At 36.5% G+C, this 23,096-nt stretch overlaps 1 protein-coding gene across 1 annotated transcript; it reads right to left on the reverse strand.

The window, feature by feature from the left end:
* Positions 1–3,618: 3,618 nt before the first annotated feature.
* LOC149848155 (E3 ubiquitin-protein ligase COP1-like) lies at positions 3,619–22,999 on the reverse strand. The gene is given in 12 exon segments (XM_089980134.1): positions 3,619–3,916; positions 4,013–4,123; positions 4,869–5,048; positions 5,127–5,231; positions 7,615–7,713; positions 7,795–7,950; positions 8,036–8,114; positions 10,110–10,175; positions 10,305–10,459; positions 17,968–18,303; positions 19,988–20,147; positions 22,940–22,999. Coding segments are annotated over 12 exon segments (1,647 nt in total). The 5' UTR covers positions 22,969–22,999; the 3' UTR covers positions 3,619–3,745.
* Between the last annotated feature and the right edge of the window lie 97 nt (positions 23,000–23,096).

The raw sequence follows: 23,096 nt of genomic DNA on the forward strand, positions 1-23,096 counted from the left end.
CACATCCTCATCACTCATTGTCATAAATTCTAGGTCAGCGCATCTTAGCTATTTCATTTCCAATCATGCATATATTGACCCATATGCTTTGTTGAGGTGTGATCATCCCTAGGGCATCATGATAATGGATATAGAGAGATAGCAGTGAAGGCATGATGGCCATAAAGAGGGATGAAGGGGTTAGGTCAGGCCTTTTTTGTTGCTTAAAACCGGTGGGGAGATGGAAAAGGCTGGTCTGGTTTAGGTGTTACTTTCTTAAGCACACTATTAAAGTTTCATGCTCAGAAAAAGCCAGCCTAACTGGAAGCGCTACCATAAGGCGGGAATCACGATTTTCAGGAAGCGAGAACTAGAAGTGGTGTGGAATCGTGCTTCCTATGCATGGGAATCATAATTCCCCAACAAGAGAATTTTGATTCCCATAATTGAGTTTTTATTTTTATTGGAATTATAATTCTCAAGTTGAGAAATTTAATTTCTCGCATATATGAATTTTAGTTTTTCGTTATTTATAGTGTGATTTTGTCTAGTTCATCCACATGCCCTCTTTTTCTATTGTTCAACTCAAATAAATGCATGAATTTACATAGCATATAGAATATAAATGCACATGACTTGATTTGAGTTTTATTGTTTTGATTGCAAAAAAAAAAGTTTCTTTTATTTTTTTGAATTACCATATCTAGTTTGATATGTTTTTCTATGTACATGTTAGACTGTCGTTCTCTTTCTTAATTTCAGTTGTTTATTCTTTGTTTCATAATATAGCTAAATATGTTCAAAACTTCAAATTGGTGAATTTTGGAACAACGGATAAATAGCCCAGCAACCTAATTTGTATTACTTTTTGCACATATGAAATCATTAGTAATACATAATTAGTTACATGTTAGATATTCATTTTGTTAACACACACACACACACACACACATATATATATATATAAGATTGTGCACTCTTATTCATTTCCTGTTGTTTAAAGGTACCATATAACAGTTAATTATATTGTTAGGCTTAGTTGAAGTTTCCTAGAATTATGTATGATGAATTGCACGTCAATTGCTCCACAAATTTTTTATTATATCAATGTTTTGTATTCAAACTTATGAACATGCAGTTTTTAAAGGATTGGTATTGTCATTAATTGTATGTGTTATTTAGTTATCATATTGATTGATCCTTTAAGTAGTTTTTCTAATAAGATGATATAATTGTCAATGGTAGATATCATTTATTAATTATTCATTTTGATATATTTCTTTTTTGTTCAAAAAACAATCTTTAAAAGTTGTTTTCTTACATAAATTATTTCATCATTATTTCTCATAATTTCTTATATTGCTTCTTGAACAGTTCTTCCTAATGCTTTCTATTTTGCTTACTACTTTATGAATCATCCAAAAATTTGGATTGATTGCTTCTCAAATTCGATTCCCATACCCCTTCCTGTTTTGGATTGTCGTTCTAGCAACCATGGTCACAACAATACATTATACCCAAGCACACATCTCAAGTTTGACATACGAGTTAAGTTTTTTTTCATGAAGGATAAGAAAACCACCCTCAAAATCAGAGACCTAATCACACAGGCTAAGCCTTCTATACTTACGGTCGTTGTCCCGACGGTGTAAACCCACAACAACATTCAAGTTTCAGTGTTTTCTTATATAGTGGAAACACCTGTTTGGAAGGGATTTAGATTTTTAAATTTTTAACTAATAAAAACTTTTTTTTTATAATTGAATGTATAAATATACATCTTTACTCAAATATTTTTAAAATGTATTAAGCATTATTAAAAATATTAAAATAATGTCCATGTATGTTTGGGTGACCACTTGTTTACAAGACAGGTCCATCCAGCTGGCTAGATAACCTGATCCAAACCCAATTCCCCCATCTCCACCCCACCCTCCAAAAAAGGGTAAACCACTTTTGATGATAGAAAATTAGGGAAAATAATAAAAAAGAGATCGGCATGTTAACTTTTCAATGCCATCACGAGTACATTGATATGATGAGCAATTTAAGAGAAACATCCTTTGAATATAGATTTTTCGGATGTATTTCACCCTCAAACTAAAAAAAAAATCACATGATTTTTTTTGCCGACCTCACGAAGTTCGCATAAAATATAGGTAAGAATGAAAAAATTTGTATATATTTTGTACGAGGATGAGGACGTTTGCATATATTTTGTATAAGGATGAAGAAGCCTACATATATTTTTTGCGAGGACGAGAAAGTCCACATATATTTTTTGCGAGGATGAAGTAAACTTCATGAAGTCCGTATAAAATATATATGAACTTCTTCATCATTGCCTATAATATATGTGAATTTTCTCATTTCTGCATATATTTTATGCAAACTTTCTCATCATCGTCTATATTTTATGGAACTTCCTCATCCACATAAATATTAGTCATTTTTCGCTTATATTTTATGAAAACTTTGTGAGATTAACAAAAAACCATCATGTGTATCTACTTTTTAGTAGGAAAGTATGATTCATCCAAAAAGTTATTTTTTCAAAGACATTTCTCCTAAATGGCTCATCAAATCAAAGCGATCTTAGTGATGTTGAAAAGCTAACACACCGATCTGACTGTCATTTTTATTAGTTTTCTTAATTTTTGACATAAGTGACCGAAAAACAACATAAAATAATCAAGCTAGGCACAAATGTGATGGTTCGTCTCCTTATCTCCTTATTTTGAAACATTGTTAGGGTTATATCTCAACGTCCGTTCATCGTTTTCTGATGATTCAGATGTTTTTGACAATGCATTTTTATCTAGTTTCTTTGTTACTTTATGTATTTCTCTGAAATCCTTAAATTTTTGGATAAAAAATCAGTAGTAAAGTCTATCGTAGAAGAAATTTGCATATCCTCATAAGGTCCGCACATGAGAAGGTTAAATGGTCATTTTAACGCCCAACATTTGCCGTTTTGGTCATCGGGTGAATTTTGAAAAATTGTAAGATGTTTTGAAAAACATGTCATTTTTATCTTAATTAAAAAACATCCTTGCATGTTTTTAATGATTAATCCAAACCTGTAGATGTGGTTATTATTTATTCACTAAGAACCATATTTTGAATCGAAACAATTTAACAAAAAAAATCATTTTTAGTTAAACAAGTTTTTGGTTTAACATGAACCATTGGATTTTTTTGTTCAGCTAAAAATACATTTAAACATGAAAAAATGGTTAAACCAATGCATGTTTTATACTAAATAAGACATAAAGATCACATCTATCCATTTAGATTAAGTAAAAACACATGTAAATATGTTTTTTAAAAGGATCCAAAATAGTATGGAAGATAAATGGTCTGGAGCTTACCCATTACTCTCCTATATTCATGTAATTTGGAAATCGTTAACAAAAAGTCGGCATCCGCATGCAGTGATGCTACAGTGATCTATGGATGGCACCAACACACCAGACCCCAAAACAAAAGGTTAAACAAAATACCTCCTTTCCACTGGTGCCCCTCTGAATTTTATATTCAGGAAGAACGGCCTGATCTTGCTTCATAGGCAAGGACAGCAATCCCAGCACTGGCTGAAATTATTTCAGCAACATGAGTACTTAGACTACCACAGAAGAAAGAAAGAAGCAAGATCATACTTTCTGACATTGCAAGTGTAGAAGATGCTGGCTTTTGATTAAAACATACTTTCCCATTCCTAAAAGAAGCTATATTACAGAACGCATATACAGTACCGCTTTCTTCTTCAAGATGCAAGCACAAGAACTTTGATTGCTCCCTGGCTGTTCGCCGCCAACATTGTTGGACTATCACTCTTCCAACAAACAGCACTGATGAAGTATGATGCTGCATCATCATCAGCGTCATTCATGTCTGAAGATCCAAATCTATGCCATGCTGCAGGCTTCGAAATTGCCTGAACAAATTAAAACCGTCAAAGTACATGCTAGGCAGGTGGAAAATGAAGGTGATTCCAGGTGGCATAACATAAGTTCGTATCTGCATTCCCAACCTTGTGGTAGACAAATACTTCATTAGTTTCACTGCCACATGCAATATATTCGTTGCTTACTGTGAGTCCAACAAAGTTCTTTTCATTGGTGTGCCCTTTAAATACTCGCATCTGATCCATACAAAAACAAATAACACAACTGTCAATCGCATATTTTTCCTCAAAGCTTCATGCTATCTAACTTTCATCAAGAAATTGCAGAGAGATGAACTGGTGATCAGCAAAATGCATTTCTGTTATACAAGGAGCAATAGCAGGCAACTTGCTAACAGTACCATAAAAAAACATCTACAGGAGGTGGTGACTACACAATGTTGGGGGAACTCATGTTGAAGCAAAATGGCCTAGAAGAAGCCAGAAAAGCAAGGGCTAGACTCCATAAAAAAATTAGATCTTTTGAACAACTATGAGCCACGAAAGTATCTCAAACAGTATTGTGAACATAAAGTCACTGAAGTATAAAGAAAAGATCTAGAAAATGCAAACTTTATCTTTCCACTCAAATGATACAAAAAGAACAGATCCAGAAAATGCAAAATCTGTATTGTTGTTTTGAGCTTCTTAGGAATGAGACATATTTGTAGAATCACATTTTTATGTTTATGCTGAAAAAACTAAAATTGCATTACCCATACAAACAGACAAAAATCACCAAAATACCCCTATAAACAAATAGATACGCACACAAATGTGTAGCTTCAACATAAATCTCAAACTACAATATCATAGTGATGAATAAGATATGCTTCATGTCTGCATAACTCTGATTCCCTATACCAAAGAAAGGACTTGGTACAAGATATTAATGACTTAGGAAAAGATCAAGTTAAGGCATGAGAAAAGTAATAAAACATACAAGAGAGTTTTCCTTTACATCCCACAGCCTTAATGTACCGTCTGTTGATGCTGATGCCAGCTCATTGTTGGATAGAAACTTCACATATGAAACTGCTTTTCTGTGTCCACTGAAAACATGCACTGGTGCATTGATATTTCTCAAGTCATAATAATGAATGTGATGGTCAGCAGAACCAACCTGTACCAAAAACAGAACAAACACCATGTAATAACATCAAGAGTAAGAAAAATGGTGGGAAATCAGGTAAATACATACTGCTATATATCTGCTTGAACCTGGATTGTATTTGACAGAGCAAATATTTGCCTTCATATCAATGTTTAGCACGCTTGCTTCTTGCCTGGTGCACCAGACCTTAACCTATATCAAACAAATAAGAGATTCTTTAGATAGAAAAAGTGATGACACCCAGTACTTTCTTCAATTTCTGGATGGCTAATAAGAATTTTATCAAATATTTTCCATAAGAAAAAAACAAAAAATACATTCTGAAATCCTATATCACATCAATGCGAGTCTAAATTTGCAAGACTATGAAACCATGAAACATCATGTGTCGTTAAAGCAGAATTATTGCTACAAGCTAAGAGCAATGGCAAAATGAAGTTAAAAAGATTGGAATGCAAAAAGCATGACGGCTTAGTGAGGAGAACTGAATACATGAGGAAAAGCAACAGAAGAAATTGAGAAAGCAGGATTTGATATTGAAAGAATGCACAAGTTACAGCACAGATAAAATTTCAGATTCTACTTTCAGACTTTCAGTCTCATGGTAATTAATGCCATCTAAATGTGAAATATGAAAGAACACTAATGAGAACACACAGTACATATGTATCTTTGTATGATTTCGTCTAAGGAAAAAACAAAAAGCATCTATATTGCATTATAGTAGTTATGACTGTTCTCCTTCCCACACCCCACCCCATCCCCCAGTAGACTGCTCTCTTCATTGGGTTTTTATAAACTAACCACACAGACTTTTTGAATAACAATGGAATTAAAAAAAAATCATCTCTTTTTTTTCTTTTTTGGATAGGCAAACTGCAAGATAACCCTGTGTGATTCAAACCTAATGATAGTGTGCCATGGTTGCCAGTTGAGGAAGCAAGAGCAGGAAGCGATACGGGAAGTGGGAGCGGGAAGTGAGGTACTTTCAAAATTTTAGGAAGCGGGAAGCGTAGAATCACTTAAGAGCGAATCGGGAATCATCTCGGAAGCGAACCGGAAGCGGGGGGGGAAGCGAAAAAAAAATACAAAAAAAATTTGAAAAAATGGGGGAAGCGAGATGGAAAGGGAAGCATGCTTCCCCGCGCATTTCGGAAGCGCGGCGTTTCGCGCTTCCAAAACGTGCTTCCCCACTTACCTAGGCGCTTCCGGTAACTCTGGTGCGACCTAACCATCCAACTATCCCATTCAATCCCCTCTGACAGAGATTACATAAATAAAGAGTCATGGTAAGCTACATGCAATTCCCTAGCCTCTTGCCATTTCATATTTAACTGCATCTATTTACAATACTATGACAAAGATTTTCCTATCGACATAAAAAAAGCCACATAATTCAATGGTGTTTTCGAAGAATGTCTGGTCATTTGGCCTAAACTGGATCTGGAATTAGTTTGCATGACATCAGAACATAGTTTCATATACTAGGTTTTGAACAAAACTTTGGTTTCAAAAATCTAGAGCAGGTTTTCATTTCAAAACCTGGTTTGTCGTGTTCTACCTTTTCAACCCCTTCAAGCTTAACCCCTCCACCCCCGCTCACTCCAACTGCTTCTGGGTTCAACTTTTGGACACCCAAGGGTAAATATGTTCATCTTGACTTGACGTCATGCATGTCTGGAACTGTGGTCACGACTGTTGTGCACATATATTGGATGAAAAGGAGATAAGGTTATAGATGGCCACCCCTAACCACGTTCTCCAGTTAGGTTCATAATAAGAACATAAATGCTTAGAACATGTTTGCTTTGGTCACAGGTGGGATGAGGAATCAAGGCTGAGAATCCAGGAGCTCTGATTGTTGGTCACAAGGTCGGCCTTGTTACCAACTTTCACAGGAATCGAGGAGCATTCTCAAGCAAGAATCACAATCAAAGACAGAACTTTCTCGTGTTTCATTAAACTTGAGAAAGTTCTGTGATTGTGATTTGTAATTACAGGAAACTGAGAAAAATCAAAGAATCACATGGTATTGCAAATGTGCACATCAAACATAATCATTATAACTCCATCATCAAAAAGTTAATTGCAGAACTCTTCCCTCCAGGTTGACCCCTGATTCCGAATCTCACTCCCAATGTGTCACCATGGACCATGCTATGGTCTTCAGAGTTCATTACTTATGGAAGGACACATGGTACACCCTTTACAATTGAAGACAACTGCTCATATTATAGATAAAACCATATAAGGGAGGATATACAAAGGAAGATAGATCGGGTAAGACAAGGAAGTGTCCAACAAAGATGAGAAACCATAAAGAAGTTGATGAGAGAGCTTAGTTAGATCCTCAAGGGAACATACTGTATGATGCTTGTTCTCTAGAATACTTGAATTCAACGTTTGCAATTTTTTTCGGTTCCAGTTATGTTTTCCAAATGAACAAACTGATCATCATTGTACATCAACTAAACACACTTGACCAAAAAATAAACCTCTAATGTTCTCAAAATCAACAGTCATCATGTCAACACTATGCTGCATCTACGAATCATGAAGATGAAACTTTTTGTACCTTAAAATCATCACTACCAGATACAAGCATTGAGGGCTCCGTCCGTGAAAAATCAACACTCCAGGCTCTCTTCTCATGCTCCTCATATTCCAAAATACTCTGAAAGTCCAAAAACCAAAAGTTGATTACTGTTCATATATATTTTATAGAATCATTTCCAATAGAAGGTAGACTGTTTACCTGGCGGGTGTTTACATCCCAAACAGTTACAATGCCTTCATAATCACTGCTTGCAATCTGGTTCTTAACGTATTTATTCCAACTCAGACAACTAAGCTTCGACCGAGTGGACATCTCGACGACTGGGCAGTGTACTTCAGCAGGCTGATTTACAATCTAAAAAGGAGCCAATGTGCACTAAACATTAGACACAGTTGATCTATTTTCTAGCAATACTGATCAATGAATCCTGAGTACTCACTGTAGAAAATTCAAAAACTTTGATACGTCTAGAGACTCCAGCAGTAGCAAACAACTCATCATCTCTATCAAATTCAATGCTGTATTTACAATTGATAGGAAGTCAGGGAGAGGTCTATCCATGCTACTATGAAAATACAAAGGAATGATAAATAAACCATAAACTTCGAAAAAACAGACCGATAATATGAGAAACAAAGGCAGTGTTGAAACAAATTAAATGGCAGAAGGAAGTTTTAATGAGCAGATAACCAGAAAAAATATAGCCTTACAATTGAAGAAAAGCTCGAAACCATCAATTTAACAAAACAAGGACAAAAAGAACTAACTAAAAGTAGGAAGTCACAATACTAAGCTATTCCACTAGAAATTAGCATCCTTGGTGTATTATTTAGCAAACAATCAGAATTAATCACAAAGTAAAAGGATAAGGGGCAAATGGGAACATCATACTTTATGGCAAAGGATATCATCCAGTAACATAATACATCAAGCACATTGTTTATCCACACAGTCAGTTCCAAACTGCAAAACAAACACTTGGTACCATTTCCTTTCTGGGTGGCAATGGAATAAAAGTTCTTAGCTCTCTAGCAACATTTTACAGTTCTAGTGGCAGAATTATATATCCATTTTAGGTTATTGTGTCATACCTACAACTAAGAATAGGGCAGGCCAGGTCTGACATGAATGAAGCTAAATTCAAGTATGTAAACAAAAACAAAAGAAGGCTATGTCACATAGGTGCAGGTGATGGTGCGGCGATACCGCACTTTAAAAAAACTTGGGTGCGGGGGTACATATAATAATTTTTTTATTAAAATAAAATTCATAAAAAAAACTGGTCAAACTCAGAACCCAACCCAAGCTTGAGTTCGGTTATGGCTTGGGATCAACAAAGCCTCTTTTGGAGCAGACATGGGTTCGATTCTGCTGAACCCAGCAGGCCTGGGTTCAGGGGTTCACCAGAGCCAAACCCAGCAGGCCTGGGTTCGGCCCTTGCGCCAACGAGGGGAGGAGAAGGAAGGGGGAGAAAGAGAGGATGAGGCGGCAGAGGGAGGAGGAGAGGGAAGGAGAAGAAATAAGGAGGAGGAGAAGGAAGAAGAAAGAGAGGATGAGGAGGGGGAGAAGAAAGACAAAAATAGAAGAAGGAAGAAGAAGAAAGAGAGGAGGACCAGAGAGAGACGTACCTTCGTCGTTGTCAAAAGAGGAGGATGTTGTCGTCATCGCTGCCATCAGAAGAGAAGGAGAGGAGTCGGAGTAAAGGGGGAAGGGGATGAGTCGTGCCCTACCCCCCCCCCCCACGACTTAAATTTTCTTAGTGGACCAAAATGGACTCGATCAAAGTTGACTGAATCAATTTTGGACAAAAATAACCCTAGGTGTGCCTAGGGTTATTGATTGCCCCTGTGTCACGTCGATGGGGTGTGGCAGCCTATTAGGCGAGTCCGTGTGACATAGAAAGAAGGTGAACATTGAACCACTTTCACTAATCTCATGGTTATAGGGTTATAGTCCTCAAGATTCGTCCAGGTGTTCAACATTGCCACATTGAAGCACTTCAAAAGAAAGATGCTTGATAGATCAAACAACATTGCTCTCACTTGTGGTGGCAGCACCCTCAGATATCATCAGTGATAGTGGAATCCTGCAATTCGCCAATTGCTATTCAAAGCATCAATAGTTTAATACACTTTGTGTTGACTCTGCATCTCACAGATTTTAACTTTGGAGTCCTATAACTCTATGTCTTGCCCACGACATCCATTTCTTTCTTATTGCATTGTTCCTGCATTCAGCAGTCATATGCAAGTTAGATTTATCAACTTGCCTTTCCCTGGGGGTTTCTTCATGTAATTCATCCTGAGTTTTTTTAAGTTTCAGATAGAATCCATGAGTAGAGAACGCTATTTCATTTCCTATGTTTATTTGTGCAAAACTTTTTGACTTTTTGAAAGATAAACAAACATATCCAAAACAAGCACATGAATGTATTATGAACTTTTAGTGTATTGACACTCATGTATAGGTCTAATGCACAAAAAGAGAATGAATTCATCTTGCAAGAAGCACACCTTGACACAATATTTGCAGAATGAAATAGATCTCCATGCCTAAGTTCTGCAAGGACCCGCAGGCGGCTAAAAAATGTAGATAACACAATTAGCAATAAAAGAAGTACGATAATTGAACATATAATTGTTTAAACTACACAGTAACAATGAAACTCAAAGGTACAAAAATCATTAATATATTGTGATAATCATCACCTGTATCGAGTAAAGGTTGTAAGTACAGATTGGAAATCTTCAAGACCTGCATGATACCCTTCTCTGCTTATGCTATTACAATCCCTTTCTTGTTTAACAGATTGGTTAGATGTTGTGCGCCTCTTTTGAAGGTAACACTCTTGCAAATCGTTGAACTATACAAAACACAAACACAATGAGCAGAAAAAGATGAAAAGTTGGATACACTTTCAAGTTGAATGCCACATTTTCCCAAACCAATTCCGTAACAATAGAACAGATGGACACGGACACAATAAAGTGCTTCTTTTGGGTGCAAATTAAAAAAATATGCTTCATGCAAAAAAGCTTAAGAAAATGCATAAGTTAAGTTAGAAATAATATAAACAAACTTACCATGCCAAGTTGATGGAAGTCTTGGTATGACATAAATTCTTCTAGCTACTATCTACAAAAGAAAAATGATATAAAAATGAAACAAAAGAAGAACTGTCACCTGGGTATGGGTGTGGGTGGGTACAGGTACGGGTATGGAGGGTACGACACGGCAATTCCAAAAAATGTGGGTATGGGGACACGGCTAAATATATATTATATATCTAAAATATATACTGAAAATATATATTATATATTGAAAATATTATATATAATATAGGGCATGGCAAATGCCATGTCCAGGTACGTGGTAATCGGGTCGTGTCGGCGGGTCAGCATACCTCAACACGAACCCGACCCGTTTATTAAACGGGTCGGCTATGGCAAACATGAACACGACCCATTTATTAAACGGGTAACTCGACACGACACGGTTAACCCGTTTAATAAACGGGTCGGGTAAACGCGATGGCGAGTCGGGTTCGGGTAAATGAGTAAACAGGTAAACGGGTTGGCGGGCGGGTCGGCGTCGGGTAAACGGATTGGCGGGCGCCAAAACTACAATTTTCGACCCTACTAGACCTGGTTCGCTTTGCTCCACCAACAAATCAAAAACCCTAGAACTCCAATTTACTTCAAGAACGAGTAAAAACCAACGAACTTCACCACAAAAACCAAAAACCAACACCCATAGAAGCTAAATAACCCTCAATCAAAATCCCGGCCGTCATCGCCATGCTAAAGTTGTCGCTTCTCAAGCGCAGAGGCAGAACGAACCGAACGTCTCCTCCAACTACGCACAAATACACAGAATTCCACCACTAGAAAAAAAAAACCAAACCAAAGCACAAAAACCAAATAAACATCAACAAGATCACCACAGCAGACAAGCACAGAAGCAAGAAACCTCGGGAACCCAAAAACAACTCACAAAAAAGCAAAAAAAAAAAAAAAAAAAATTCACACTCCAGCAAACACACCACCCCAATATAAAAAAATAACAAGCAAAATCTACATAGAGTACCTCGAATGATAATGTTAACAGGGGGGATCCAAAAAGCCAGCGAGCAAACCCAATTCTCCATCGGAAAGCCGCCTAGGGTTTCCAAAAACCAACAAAAAACTCAGTCTTTTCCCCAACACACCAAGTAGCAAAACCACGACGGAGAATAACCAAGAAACGAGTCTCCTGCAAACGGGTTCTTCCAGTGGAGGGAGAGTGAGAGAGAGAGAGAAAGAGGAAGAGGAGGAAGACGAAAGTCGGAGAAATGAGAGAAAAGGGTGAGGGCTTTTTCCCTTTGCCCCCGAACGTTCCAGAACTCAAGCCGCGGGTCCAGGTCGGGCCCGGATTCGATTGCGGGTTGACGGGTGAGTGTAAACGGGTTGACCCTCCTGCCTAACCCGTTTATTAAACGGGTCAGACGGGTTGGCATACCCCTAACGCGAACCCGACCCGTTTAATAAACGGGTTAGGTGGGTCGACACGAACCCGTTTAAGCCAAACCCGAACCCGGCTAAGAAGCGGGTTGGCGGGTCGTGTCAGATTTTGCCACTGTTAGGTACCAGTACCCATGTCGACACAGGTACGGCACCCTAAGTGCCATGCCGCGGTTGTTAATATATATATATATATATCATCAAGATCTCTCTTTTCTTTATTGCACATCCAAAAACCCAATATGGGTATTTTGATAATTTTCCTGTACCTTTTGTTAGGATTTTCTTTTATTTCTTTTTTATTCTTTTTACTTTTTCCTTTTATTACATCATGTAAAAGGACTGCATGGGGCCCCACCCATCTAATCGTTGGGGCCACAACGGTCATTAATATGACTGTTGGGGCTCCCAACGACTAGAAGGGAGCCCCATGTGCTCCCTCTTCTTTTGGTTTTTCTATCCTCTATAAATAGAGGGCTCTCCCTCTTGTAACATAAGTGTTTTTACCCTCTCCCTTAATAAAGATTCATTCTTTTTAGCCCTTTTGACTTCACCCCTTTGTGGGTTTATGGGTTTGCACTTTGTGTGCATTTGATTACCCCTTAGTGGGTTTGTGTATTCACACTTTATGTGCGTGTTTATCGGTTCATTTTTTAACCTATTGCATTCAAGGTCATTTTCTTACAGCGGTAACATAGAAGAAGAATCTACTGCCATCAATAAGATGGCACAAAAACCAGTTGAAGGACAGAGAAAGCATCACAACAAAGCTATGTCACACGGACTCGGCTCCAAGGTCGCCGCACCCGCGTCGACACGCACCGACACGGGTGCGGCTCGGACTCGGTCAACCCGACCCTGGGTGTGGTCAACGCACCCAGGGTCATTTTGGTCCATTTTTTGAATTTTTTTTTTTTTTGAATTGTATTTTTTTGAAATTTTCTGGGCTACAGCTGTAAGGAAAAAAACCCATCACAACTAAAAAACCTGTACACTTTCAAGTTTTAAGTACAAAATGGGCACAACTCAAGTTTTTGTGGTTTTTTCCTGTATGAAGAAAGTGAATTATTACAGTGTATGAAGAAAGTGCCCAAAAGTGAATTATTCCTGTATGAAGAAAGTGTACAGAATGCCTTCACAACTCATCACCTGTCCCCTAATGGGCACAACTTTGACTGAGTCTTATATATATATATATATATATATATATATATATATATATATATATATATATATTTTAATATATATATAGCCGAGTCCCCGTGTCCAAAATTTTTGAAATTGCGCCGCACCCGTGTCGCACCCGCACCCACACCCATGTGACATAGCAACAAAGTCAATGTTGCGTACTTCCTAAAAGCTCAACCAACTGAACTACCACATGGTTTTTTACATAAAGATACATAAAAGAATATAGATATTTGTTTCAACAAGCCAACATGAGCCACACTTTGCAGAAAACCCAATGCTCATGCTTGGCTGATTTATACTAAATAAGTTTCTTGAGGCTAAGCTCGTGCAGACCAATTGACAAGCCCAAATGAGCTTAATGCAAGCCAAACCAAGCCAAGCAGCAAGTACCTTGGTTTGTTTCACAACCAATTTGTCTTAGTTTTAGACAGAAATAAAGAGAGAAACAGTATTCATCAAACAAACACAAAGTAGGAGACAATGACTATGTTGTGACAACATATGTGATTTGGAAGACTGTAATCATAGTCTAACCAATGCTTTTCATTTTCTTTTATCTTCTTTTCTGAAAAAGCATGAACTTACCAATATTGTGATCAATAGTTTATTATTTTGATTTCTATATGTTTAGTTTTGTCATGCAATGACAACTATTCTAAAACTTGTTATGTGCACACAAGTGTTGAATTTGGGAAGGTTCCTGGTGGATTTGGTCTCCTTGGCTTGGTTTTAGTTTGGAAGCCCCTTCATAATGTCGTCATTTATGCTTTGTACCTCGATTCTTCTTTTTCTTTGGAAGCATGTGATGTCTCATCAGCTCATTATATTTATTTTTCCATATTGTTCATGTTGCTTGTTACCTTAACAAATATTGTTCCCTCCAAAATGGGGGGAAAAAGAAAAAGAAATAAAAGAAACGTGTTCCTTCCAACTTAAATATTCAAACAGGTGTACACAGATCCCAATGTCTGCTGGCTAAAAACAAATTTAAAAGATGCAATACATACATGATACAACTAAATTGTTCTTAATACAAACATATATATGATTAGTCTATGCACTTATGAACATTCTTTAATGAAACAAGTGGAAATACAATAGAGAACCCAATAAGGGTCAACGAGAATACAAAATAAGTGCTCATGCACTAATCCACAAAGGGATAATACAATCACAAAGTGAGAATGAACTCAATAGCACAACACATGCACACAGTAGCCACTAAGGGCCAACACAAAAGATAAAAATATAAAACTTGATTATAAAATGCTTAAGAAAGCACTAAGAAATACAAAGGGGAGAACCCTTATTTATAATACAATGGCTATGTCACAGGGATTCGCCCAATAGGGTGTGGGTGTGGCACCCGGTGCAGTCAAAATGACCCTGGGTGCCAGCCAGCCCACCCCCCCACCAAGTTATATATATATATATTAAAAAATTTATATATAGAGAGAGAGTGCCGCACCCGTACCCACACCTATGTGACATAGTACAATGGAGAGGTAGTGGGGGCAGCCCAACGACCAGTTGGCTGCTGCCCCAACAGCTATATTATGTAAACAATAAAAAAGAAATAAATAAAAGGACAATCAGCCTCTACTAGACTGACACCTATTACATATGTGAAATGACCGAAATACCCTTAATGGGTATTTCAGTTTACATGAACAGAAATATATACATAAACATATGTATATATATGTATATGTACAAATACACATACAATTCAACATATTCTAACAAAGGTCAAAATTATTCTTTATGCTGAGTTCTTCAGTTTTCTTCCACATAAGCTTGTTGCTGAGCTTGAAGTGACTATAAGCCATAATAATTTCTTAAAATTATGTGGATTAGGTGTTAGGCACTAAGGAGGCAACGCTCATGAGTTTGTGGACATGTTACTGGACCAAAAGGAAAAAACGAGGGAAGAGCCTTATAGAAAAGATGAAAAAGGTTGCTTTAAAATAAAGAAAGTGTAAAGACATCATAAGAAATAAATCGAAATGAAGCTACCAACTGAAGGAAGGCATCACAAAAAGCCCAGAATGAAACAAAAAATGAAGCTACCAAAGTGAAGATAAAAAATAATTTTACCTGCTATATATCACAAAGTGGAGATCAAAACTATTTTACACGGCATTCACTTGGCCCCTAGCTTTAAACTGATGAACAAATATTGTATACTTGTACAAAGAAAAAGAAAAAAATATAGTTTCCAAAATTAAATATGTATGAAATCACTTAAACAGCCTTGCTTAACCAAAATACTAAAAATATTTCCAACATTGGCGATGATCTGACTAATTTGCTGTACAGGGGTAAAAATTGGGTTGACCTTTAAGGCATATTTTAAGCACAAAATTGTGGATCTGCATGAAGGTTTGCTTAATGAATTCTGAAGAATATACCTAATCTATGTTAATTTGAAAAATGGGCAGAAGTTGGCATCTATGTAGTCAAAAGCGCTAGGCAGTGCCTAGTCGGTAGGCCCCTAAAAAGATTAGTCGAGGACTAGTCGGTACCCTGATTAAAATATAAAAAAGTATACAAAATATACATTAAAATATGTTTAATTCTTTTATTAATAAGATGTTTTCATTACACAAGTACAAAATTACACATGCTTTCACAAAATATATTAATATACATAACTAGAATATACATATATATAATTGTACACACACATATATATATGCTTTCAGCCTTTCACAGAAGCACAATAACACATACATATATAAATAACATATATACATCATAAACAAAGTAACACATATATAAGAAACATAATCAATTAAAATTAACTGTGTATGCTTTCAATGTTTTACAAAAAAAATCCCAAAAGCAAAGTAACACACACACACACACACACACACACACACACACACACATATATATATATATAAGAACTGGAAATATGAGAACTAATGTGTGAACCACTATTATCATGGATTTTTTGTTCTTTTCTCTTAAATCTAACCATACGGATGTGATCCACATGCTTGGTTTTATAAGAACCCGCTCTTGAATCATCCAATTTTGATGCATAATTGTGATTTTTTTAAGGTTTTAAAATCAATGGCTCAAAATCTTCATAAATATTCAAACATTCAAAAATCACATTTTTTCATTAAAAATACATGATCCAATGGCTGATTCCTAGCAAATTCACCAAGCTAAGCACATCCACATGGTTGGATTTGCAAAAAAAAGTGTTAGAAATGTACATATTTTCAGTTCTCATATTCTAGTTACTATATATATATATATATATATATATATATATATATATATATATATATATATATATATCACATGGGTGCGGGTGCGGCGCAATTTAAAAAATTTGGACACGGGGACTCGGCTATATATATATATATATATATATATATATATATAACAATAATAAGTCGGCTATAACCCATTAGGGGACAGACTGTATATTAATTTCTTGTTGTATACGTTAATAGTTGCACAGACTGTGCAATGCAATCTGTGACTGTGCAGTTGCAGACTGTGCAACTGCATTGCACAGTCTGGCTATATATATTTTTTTTAAATATGCACCAGCAATCTCATTACCATCAGCAGTTTAAAAGGGGGTCACTGTAGTCTGTGACTGTGCAACTGCATTTGCACAGTCTGGCTATATATTTTTTTTAAATATGCACCAGAATGTCCATCCATTAATGTCAATGCCCAAATGACTATAAAATATAATTTTTTTAGTTTTTTGTCCTAAAAATAGACCAAAATAGACTCAGTCAAAGTTGACCGAGTCTGTAAAATGGACGGACTCGGCCCAGGTGCGTTGACCGAGTCCGACCCGTGTCCGAAGCCGCACCCGTGTCGGGGCGTGTCGACGCGGGTGCATCGCCTCCCCAGCCGAGTCCGTGTCACATAGATAATAACTAAGCATGTTTTCATCATTTCATAGAACAAATCACACACACACACACACACACACACACACACACACACAGACATATATATATATATATATATATATATATATATATATATATATATATATATAACTAATAGAATATATAAGAATAAGAAATGACTAAAATGTCCTCGTGCCTAGGCAGGGGCAGCTTAGTCGCCGACTAGGCGCCTTAGTCGCCGACTAGGCGCCTTAGTCAGTGCCTAGTCGGCAAAATTGATACCTTTTAAAGTGCCCACCTAGTAATTGCAAAGCTGGGTGTTTTACTTATGCCTAGACCGACTAGTTGATGCCTAGTCGGGACTTTTGACTACATAGGCAACAGTCTGAGTTTATCTGATTCACAGCCTCCCATTAGTGAAATTCATCTAGTCAGCCTATTGTAAATTTTTCGATTCAGAGACCTTCATAACTAGAATTCTTTTGTTTCCTTACGTGGATACAATTAACTTGTTTCTTTATGTTAAATCATGCCTGCAATTTGATTCAACAGATTCAGATGATTGTTTAAACCATCTATATGGTGACACTTTCATTCTTTCACACACCATAGAAGATAAAGGCATTAAATAGCAGCAAGATTGAATTTTCTCTACTATGAAATGTTAAGGACATTACAATCCCAAACATCACTTCAGTATATATGATTGGTATGACCTGGACAGCCAACACTTCTAACTGGAATTCTCTTCCCTTTTAAAGGCAAAGAGAAGTGAAATAACTTTGATAGCCAACCTGTGCATTAACTCGCCTTCTCATAGCAACTGAAAGTCCAGATTGGGCAACATTTTGGGAATCTGATCCATTAAAAGAAACCTTTTTCTGAAGTACTTGAGAAATTCCTTGAAACTTTGAATCAACTTTCTTGTTGTGAAAACTTGCAGAGCCTGATCCATCTTGGCAACTTCATGCATTGATGGTAGCAATACTTCCAGGCTTTCTTACAGAAGATGGCCAATTTGTTCTAGACATGGGATCATCAAGCATGTGCTCCCTGGCTCGGTATAATTCCATCCGATGGTGCTCCACAGCATTTATATCCTCCTTAATGTATTGGAGATCAGTTTGTACCTGTGAAGTAAAAAAATAAGTGGTGTAAGATAATGATTAGCATTAAAAACCGATAAGACAAAAGCACATTCTGGAAATAACTAGAACTTAGACTGTTTATTTGTGGCATCATACATTTTAGCAGCAATGGGAGTGCAACGGCTTCAAGAAGAAATTTGAAAGAAGAAACACAAAAGGGAAGATGAACACTATTACTTCATTGTATTCAAAAGAATGAGAGGCTACAACATAAAAGGGGATGTCCCCTTAGGGTTACATAAGAAGACGAAAATGGTTGACTGCAATGCTATGTTACAAAAATACCCCTCTACAATAAACATATGTACAACATAGAGAAGGTAGCATACACATATTGGTAAGATACATATTAGATATTACATTCCTTAACACTCCCCCTCAAGCTTGAGGTGATGAGAACATAATCATCTCAAGTTTGAAAAGAAATGGTTGGAATGTCCTTAAGGGAAAAAATTTAGTGAAGCAATCCGCTATCTAACTAGTGATTCCAATGTATGACAACGATATGATTCCTTCCAAATAGGCTCTACTGGTGAAATGAAAAATCTATCTCAATGTGTTTGGTTCTCTCATGAAATTCCAGATTTTTTGCAATATGAATAACTCTTTGATTGTCACAATACAAAGTAGAAGATTTCTCCACAACAACTCCCATATCCTGCAATAACCATCTTAACGATGTAATGTCTCTTGTGACTTGGGTCATAGCGCAATACTCCGGTTCCGTTGTGGACAAAGCAACTCTTTGTTGTCTTTTACTCTTCCAATATATTAAGGAGTCTCCAAAGAATATACAAAATCTAGTAGTAGAATGGCGATCATGGGATAACTCCCTCAAAGTTGGCATTACAATATACTTTCAGCTCTAATGCAAATGAAGCAGAAAAAAATAGTGCATAACGCATTGTGCTCTTTATATATTTAATCATTCTCAGTACAACTGCCAAGTGAGTTGATTTAGGTGCACTCATAAACTGGCTCACAGCATGCACAACAAAGGTAATATTAGGCCTGGAGATGGTTAAGTAAATCAAACTCCCTACTGACTTCCCTCACAATATACTTTCACCTCTAATGTAAATGGAGCAGGAAAAAATAGTGCATAACACATTGTGCTCTTAATATATCTAATCATTCTCAGTACAACTGCCAAGTGAGTTGATTTAGGTGCACTCATAAACTGGCTCACTGCATGCACAACAAAGGTAATATTAGGCCTGGTGATGGTTAAGTAAATCAAACTCCCTACTAACTTCCCACCTTGGGGGGGGGGGGGGGGGGGGAGGCCCATTAAGTGACCTGGTTCTCAGTGAGGGTTCCTCATCATAAAACAACAACAGAACATCCACATCTTGAACGTTTCCGGTGCAATAAGGAATTGAAGTAACATCCCAGAAATGGTTTGCAAATCATGAAGATTGAAATTCAGTAGTATACATGGCATCATACAGTTTGAAGGCTGAATAAGATGTCCGTTGCTCAGGTGTAAGCTAGAATCTATTTCTTGTTTTACTAAACTAAGAAAAGAAATCCATATCCATCCCTCTGAAGAAGAAACCAATAATTCAGCAGTAACTAAGCAATGAGGAGGAATACTTGATAAAAGGAACAGCATTGGTTTAATCAAATAAGCTGCTACATCAAAACAGAAATACAAAAAAAAAACCTCATTCAGCGCCTCAAGCTTTTGCTTCCTAAGACACTGCAAAAAATCAAGCAATATTTGCATGTTTGTTTCAGCTTCTTCTTGCTCCATCTTTTTCTTCTTCTCCACAAGAAGTGATAAGAGACCATCAAGCTCCTTGACTGACACGTCATCACCCTGTCTAAGATCATACAAACTTGTGATTTTTGAAAGCATTCAAAAACTCAAGCTAAAATTATTGATGCCATAAAATATGAATACCTCACATTATGTTGAGGTAAAGCATATCAATTAAAGAAATCCCAAATTGTTTTTGCGCAAATTGGTGCAGAATAAGCCATCTTTTAATTCTTTTGAATCTTTCTAGATCTTATTCGGATCTGTTTGAACCTTGCCCAACAGTTTTATATAGGCATTAAAGGTTCAAAACGGTACAAGCCGCCCCTTATCCTTGGCTTGTTTGACCATTGACTTTTGACTCAGTCAACGTTGATATCAACCTTGCTAGGGTTATTTCTGTTTATATTTGACACCCCTCAATGGCCATCTGTTTTTGGATTTTATGATTGGGCATTTTGGCCAGCCATGACCCATTAAGTTGATTGTTTTGACCCCTTAAAAATCCGTTATGGCCTTAATGGGTGGCCTAGGGTTGGGGCTTATATAAACCCCAGTGGTACTTTGTATAACTGGTGGGGTCTGCCTAACCCCAGCTTGCTCTTAAAAAAAATGTAACCTAAGATTTGTCAAGGAATTCACCTAAAAATAATTGAGACTAGAAGGTGTTCAAATATACACTGATATAGCCTTGAAAATATTGCATAGTCTTGAAAATGACACTTATAATGAAAAATGTCACAATATTAATACAATATTTACTCCTAAACCCTAGTTGTAAAATTCAATACTCACCACCGAAGTGGTATCCCATGTGGTAAGCAGGGTCTTGTGCCAAGTTGAAGGCCCATGTTCGAATTCCTTTATCACGGGTGCTTAAGAGATATCTGGTAGGGTTTGCCTAACCCCAGCTTGCCTTTCAAAAAAAAAAAGAAATCAATTCTCTTCAATATTATTTTTAAAGTTTAAAATTTTTTGTTTATATTTTTTTGAGATCTTTCAATTTTCATGAAAATTTCCCTCTCTAGGAAAATCCCAATATCGATTTGTGAAACAACTTGAAGGCCCTTATTCTAACCAAGATTTCTCTAGCAAGCGAGTAAGGGTGGCAGATATTTTGGGGCTCAAGTTGGACAAGTAGACCCATGGAAAAAACATGTCCGAGTCATTAGGGCTGGCCAAGACCATATTTTCGATGGGGCATGGGTCTGGTCAAGCTCAGCTTGCCACTTTCACATGTTATGCTTAAGCCCAACTTGGGCTTGGCCAGCCACTCATCATCATTATCAAGCCTTATCTCAGTTCTACAAAGTAGACTTTAAGAGTCCTCTTAATTCTTATCTATTTGAAGCCACAACTTTGATAACTTTACAATCCTTCATGTCACCTCTAACTGCTTCTTTTCAAGTCTTGTGATTTTTATTTTTATTTATTTATTTTTACTTATATCATATTAATTCCAAACTATCTTAAAGGATGTTTATTTATTTTATTGAAAATGATTATACAGTATGACAACAATGACACGTTTTTTCAGAAATCTATTTGTTGTCCAAAATCACAAATACTGATATTTTTATGACATTTTTAGCCTTTGTACCTATATTTTTCGGTGTAAATTTTTTCCATATGCGAATTTTCTTCGTCTCTACCGAAAATGCCTTAGCCGCCTCCATCACCGACCGTCGTCGCCTCAACCGTCATTTAATCTCCATCACCCTGTCAAAAGCCAGTCTCCAATGGATCCCCTGGTGGTGCGGGTATAACAAATTCCACCGCGACTGGACGATCCATCACTTGGCATTAGAGAATGACATGAGTATTTGCAAGATTTGTCGGTTCAAGTTAAAAAAAAAAATTATAAATTTTTAATGCAATGTTATTTCATTTTTTATGAGAGATAACTCAAGTATTTGCGAGGTTTGTCGGTTCGAATTAAAAAAAATCACAAATTTTTTATGCGACATTATTTCATTTTTTATACGAGGTTTGTCGATTCGAGTTAAAAAAAAAATTATATGATGTTATCACATTTTTTATGTGAGGTAACTTGAGTATTTGCGAGGTTTATAGGTTCGAGTTAAAAAAAATTGCAAATTTTTTCTATGATATTATATTTTTTATGCAAGATAACTTGAGTATTTACAATATTTGTCAGTTCAAGTTTAAAATAAAGTTCATTCGCACTTAGTTAATTCAAGTATTTACGAAGTTTCAAGACTCAAGTTTTAATCAGAAAACCCAAGCCATCCTCTACCACCAAGTGGTACTCCAGTAGCGACAGAATCCGCCATACTTGTACTACTAGGAAGATCCACCGGAGACTAGTTTTTGACAGTATAATAGAGATTAAGCGTCAATTGATGCATCAACTACCGATGATGAAGGCGGCTAAAGAGTTTCTGATGGAGACAAAGAAAATCTGCATATAGAGAATTTGCACCAAAAATGATAGATGCGAGGCTAAAAAAATCCTAAAAAAAACAGTATTTACAATTTTAGATAGCACACAGATTTCTAAAATTTTAAGGTCTTTTAAAAGACATATCATTTTTGTCAATACGATAATTTCTCATTCTTTTATCTTTTATTGGTTTGACTCCTGCGACCGAACCACACTTTTACAAAAAGAAAGGTGTACAATATAAAAAACAGGGGCAAATCAAAACGCATATCCTCTTCCTCCCTTAAAACCATCTGCAAACTTGGAACAACAAAAAAAAACATGAAAATTCCAAATCAATCGGAATACCAAATTCAAAAATAACGCGAAAAGAAAAAGCCGCAAAAACCATGAAACAAAAAACCAAAATCGACACAAAAAGAACGAGAGAGAGAGCTCCTTGCCGGACCCACCGGTGAGATGGCCATTTAGCGGTCACCATTTGTCACTCAACGATGCTGCTCTAACCATATCCAGTCCCAAGACCACACCAAGTGCCGCTCATAATTGAAATGGGTCTGATCCATCCTTAACCAAAAAAGAAAAACAAAAAAAGGATTCGAAAAAGAA

This window comes from Nuphar pumila, chromosome 1 (genome assembly GCF_984573655.1).
Source record: "Nuphar pumila chromosome 1, dmNupPumi1.hap1.1, whole genome shotgun sequence".
In the NCBI taxonomy this organism is placed as follows: domain Eukaryota; kingdom Viridiplantae; phylum Streptophyta; class Magnoliopsida; order Nymphaeales; family Nymphaeaceae; genus Nuphar; species Nuphar pumila.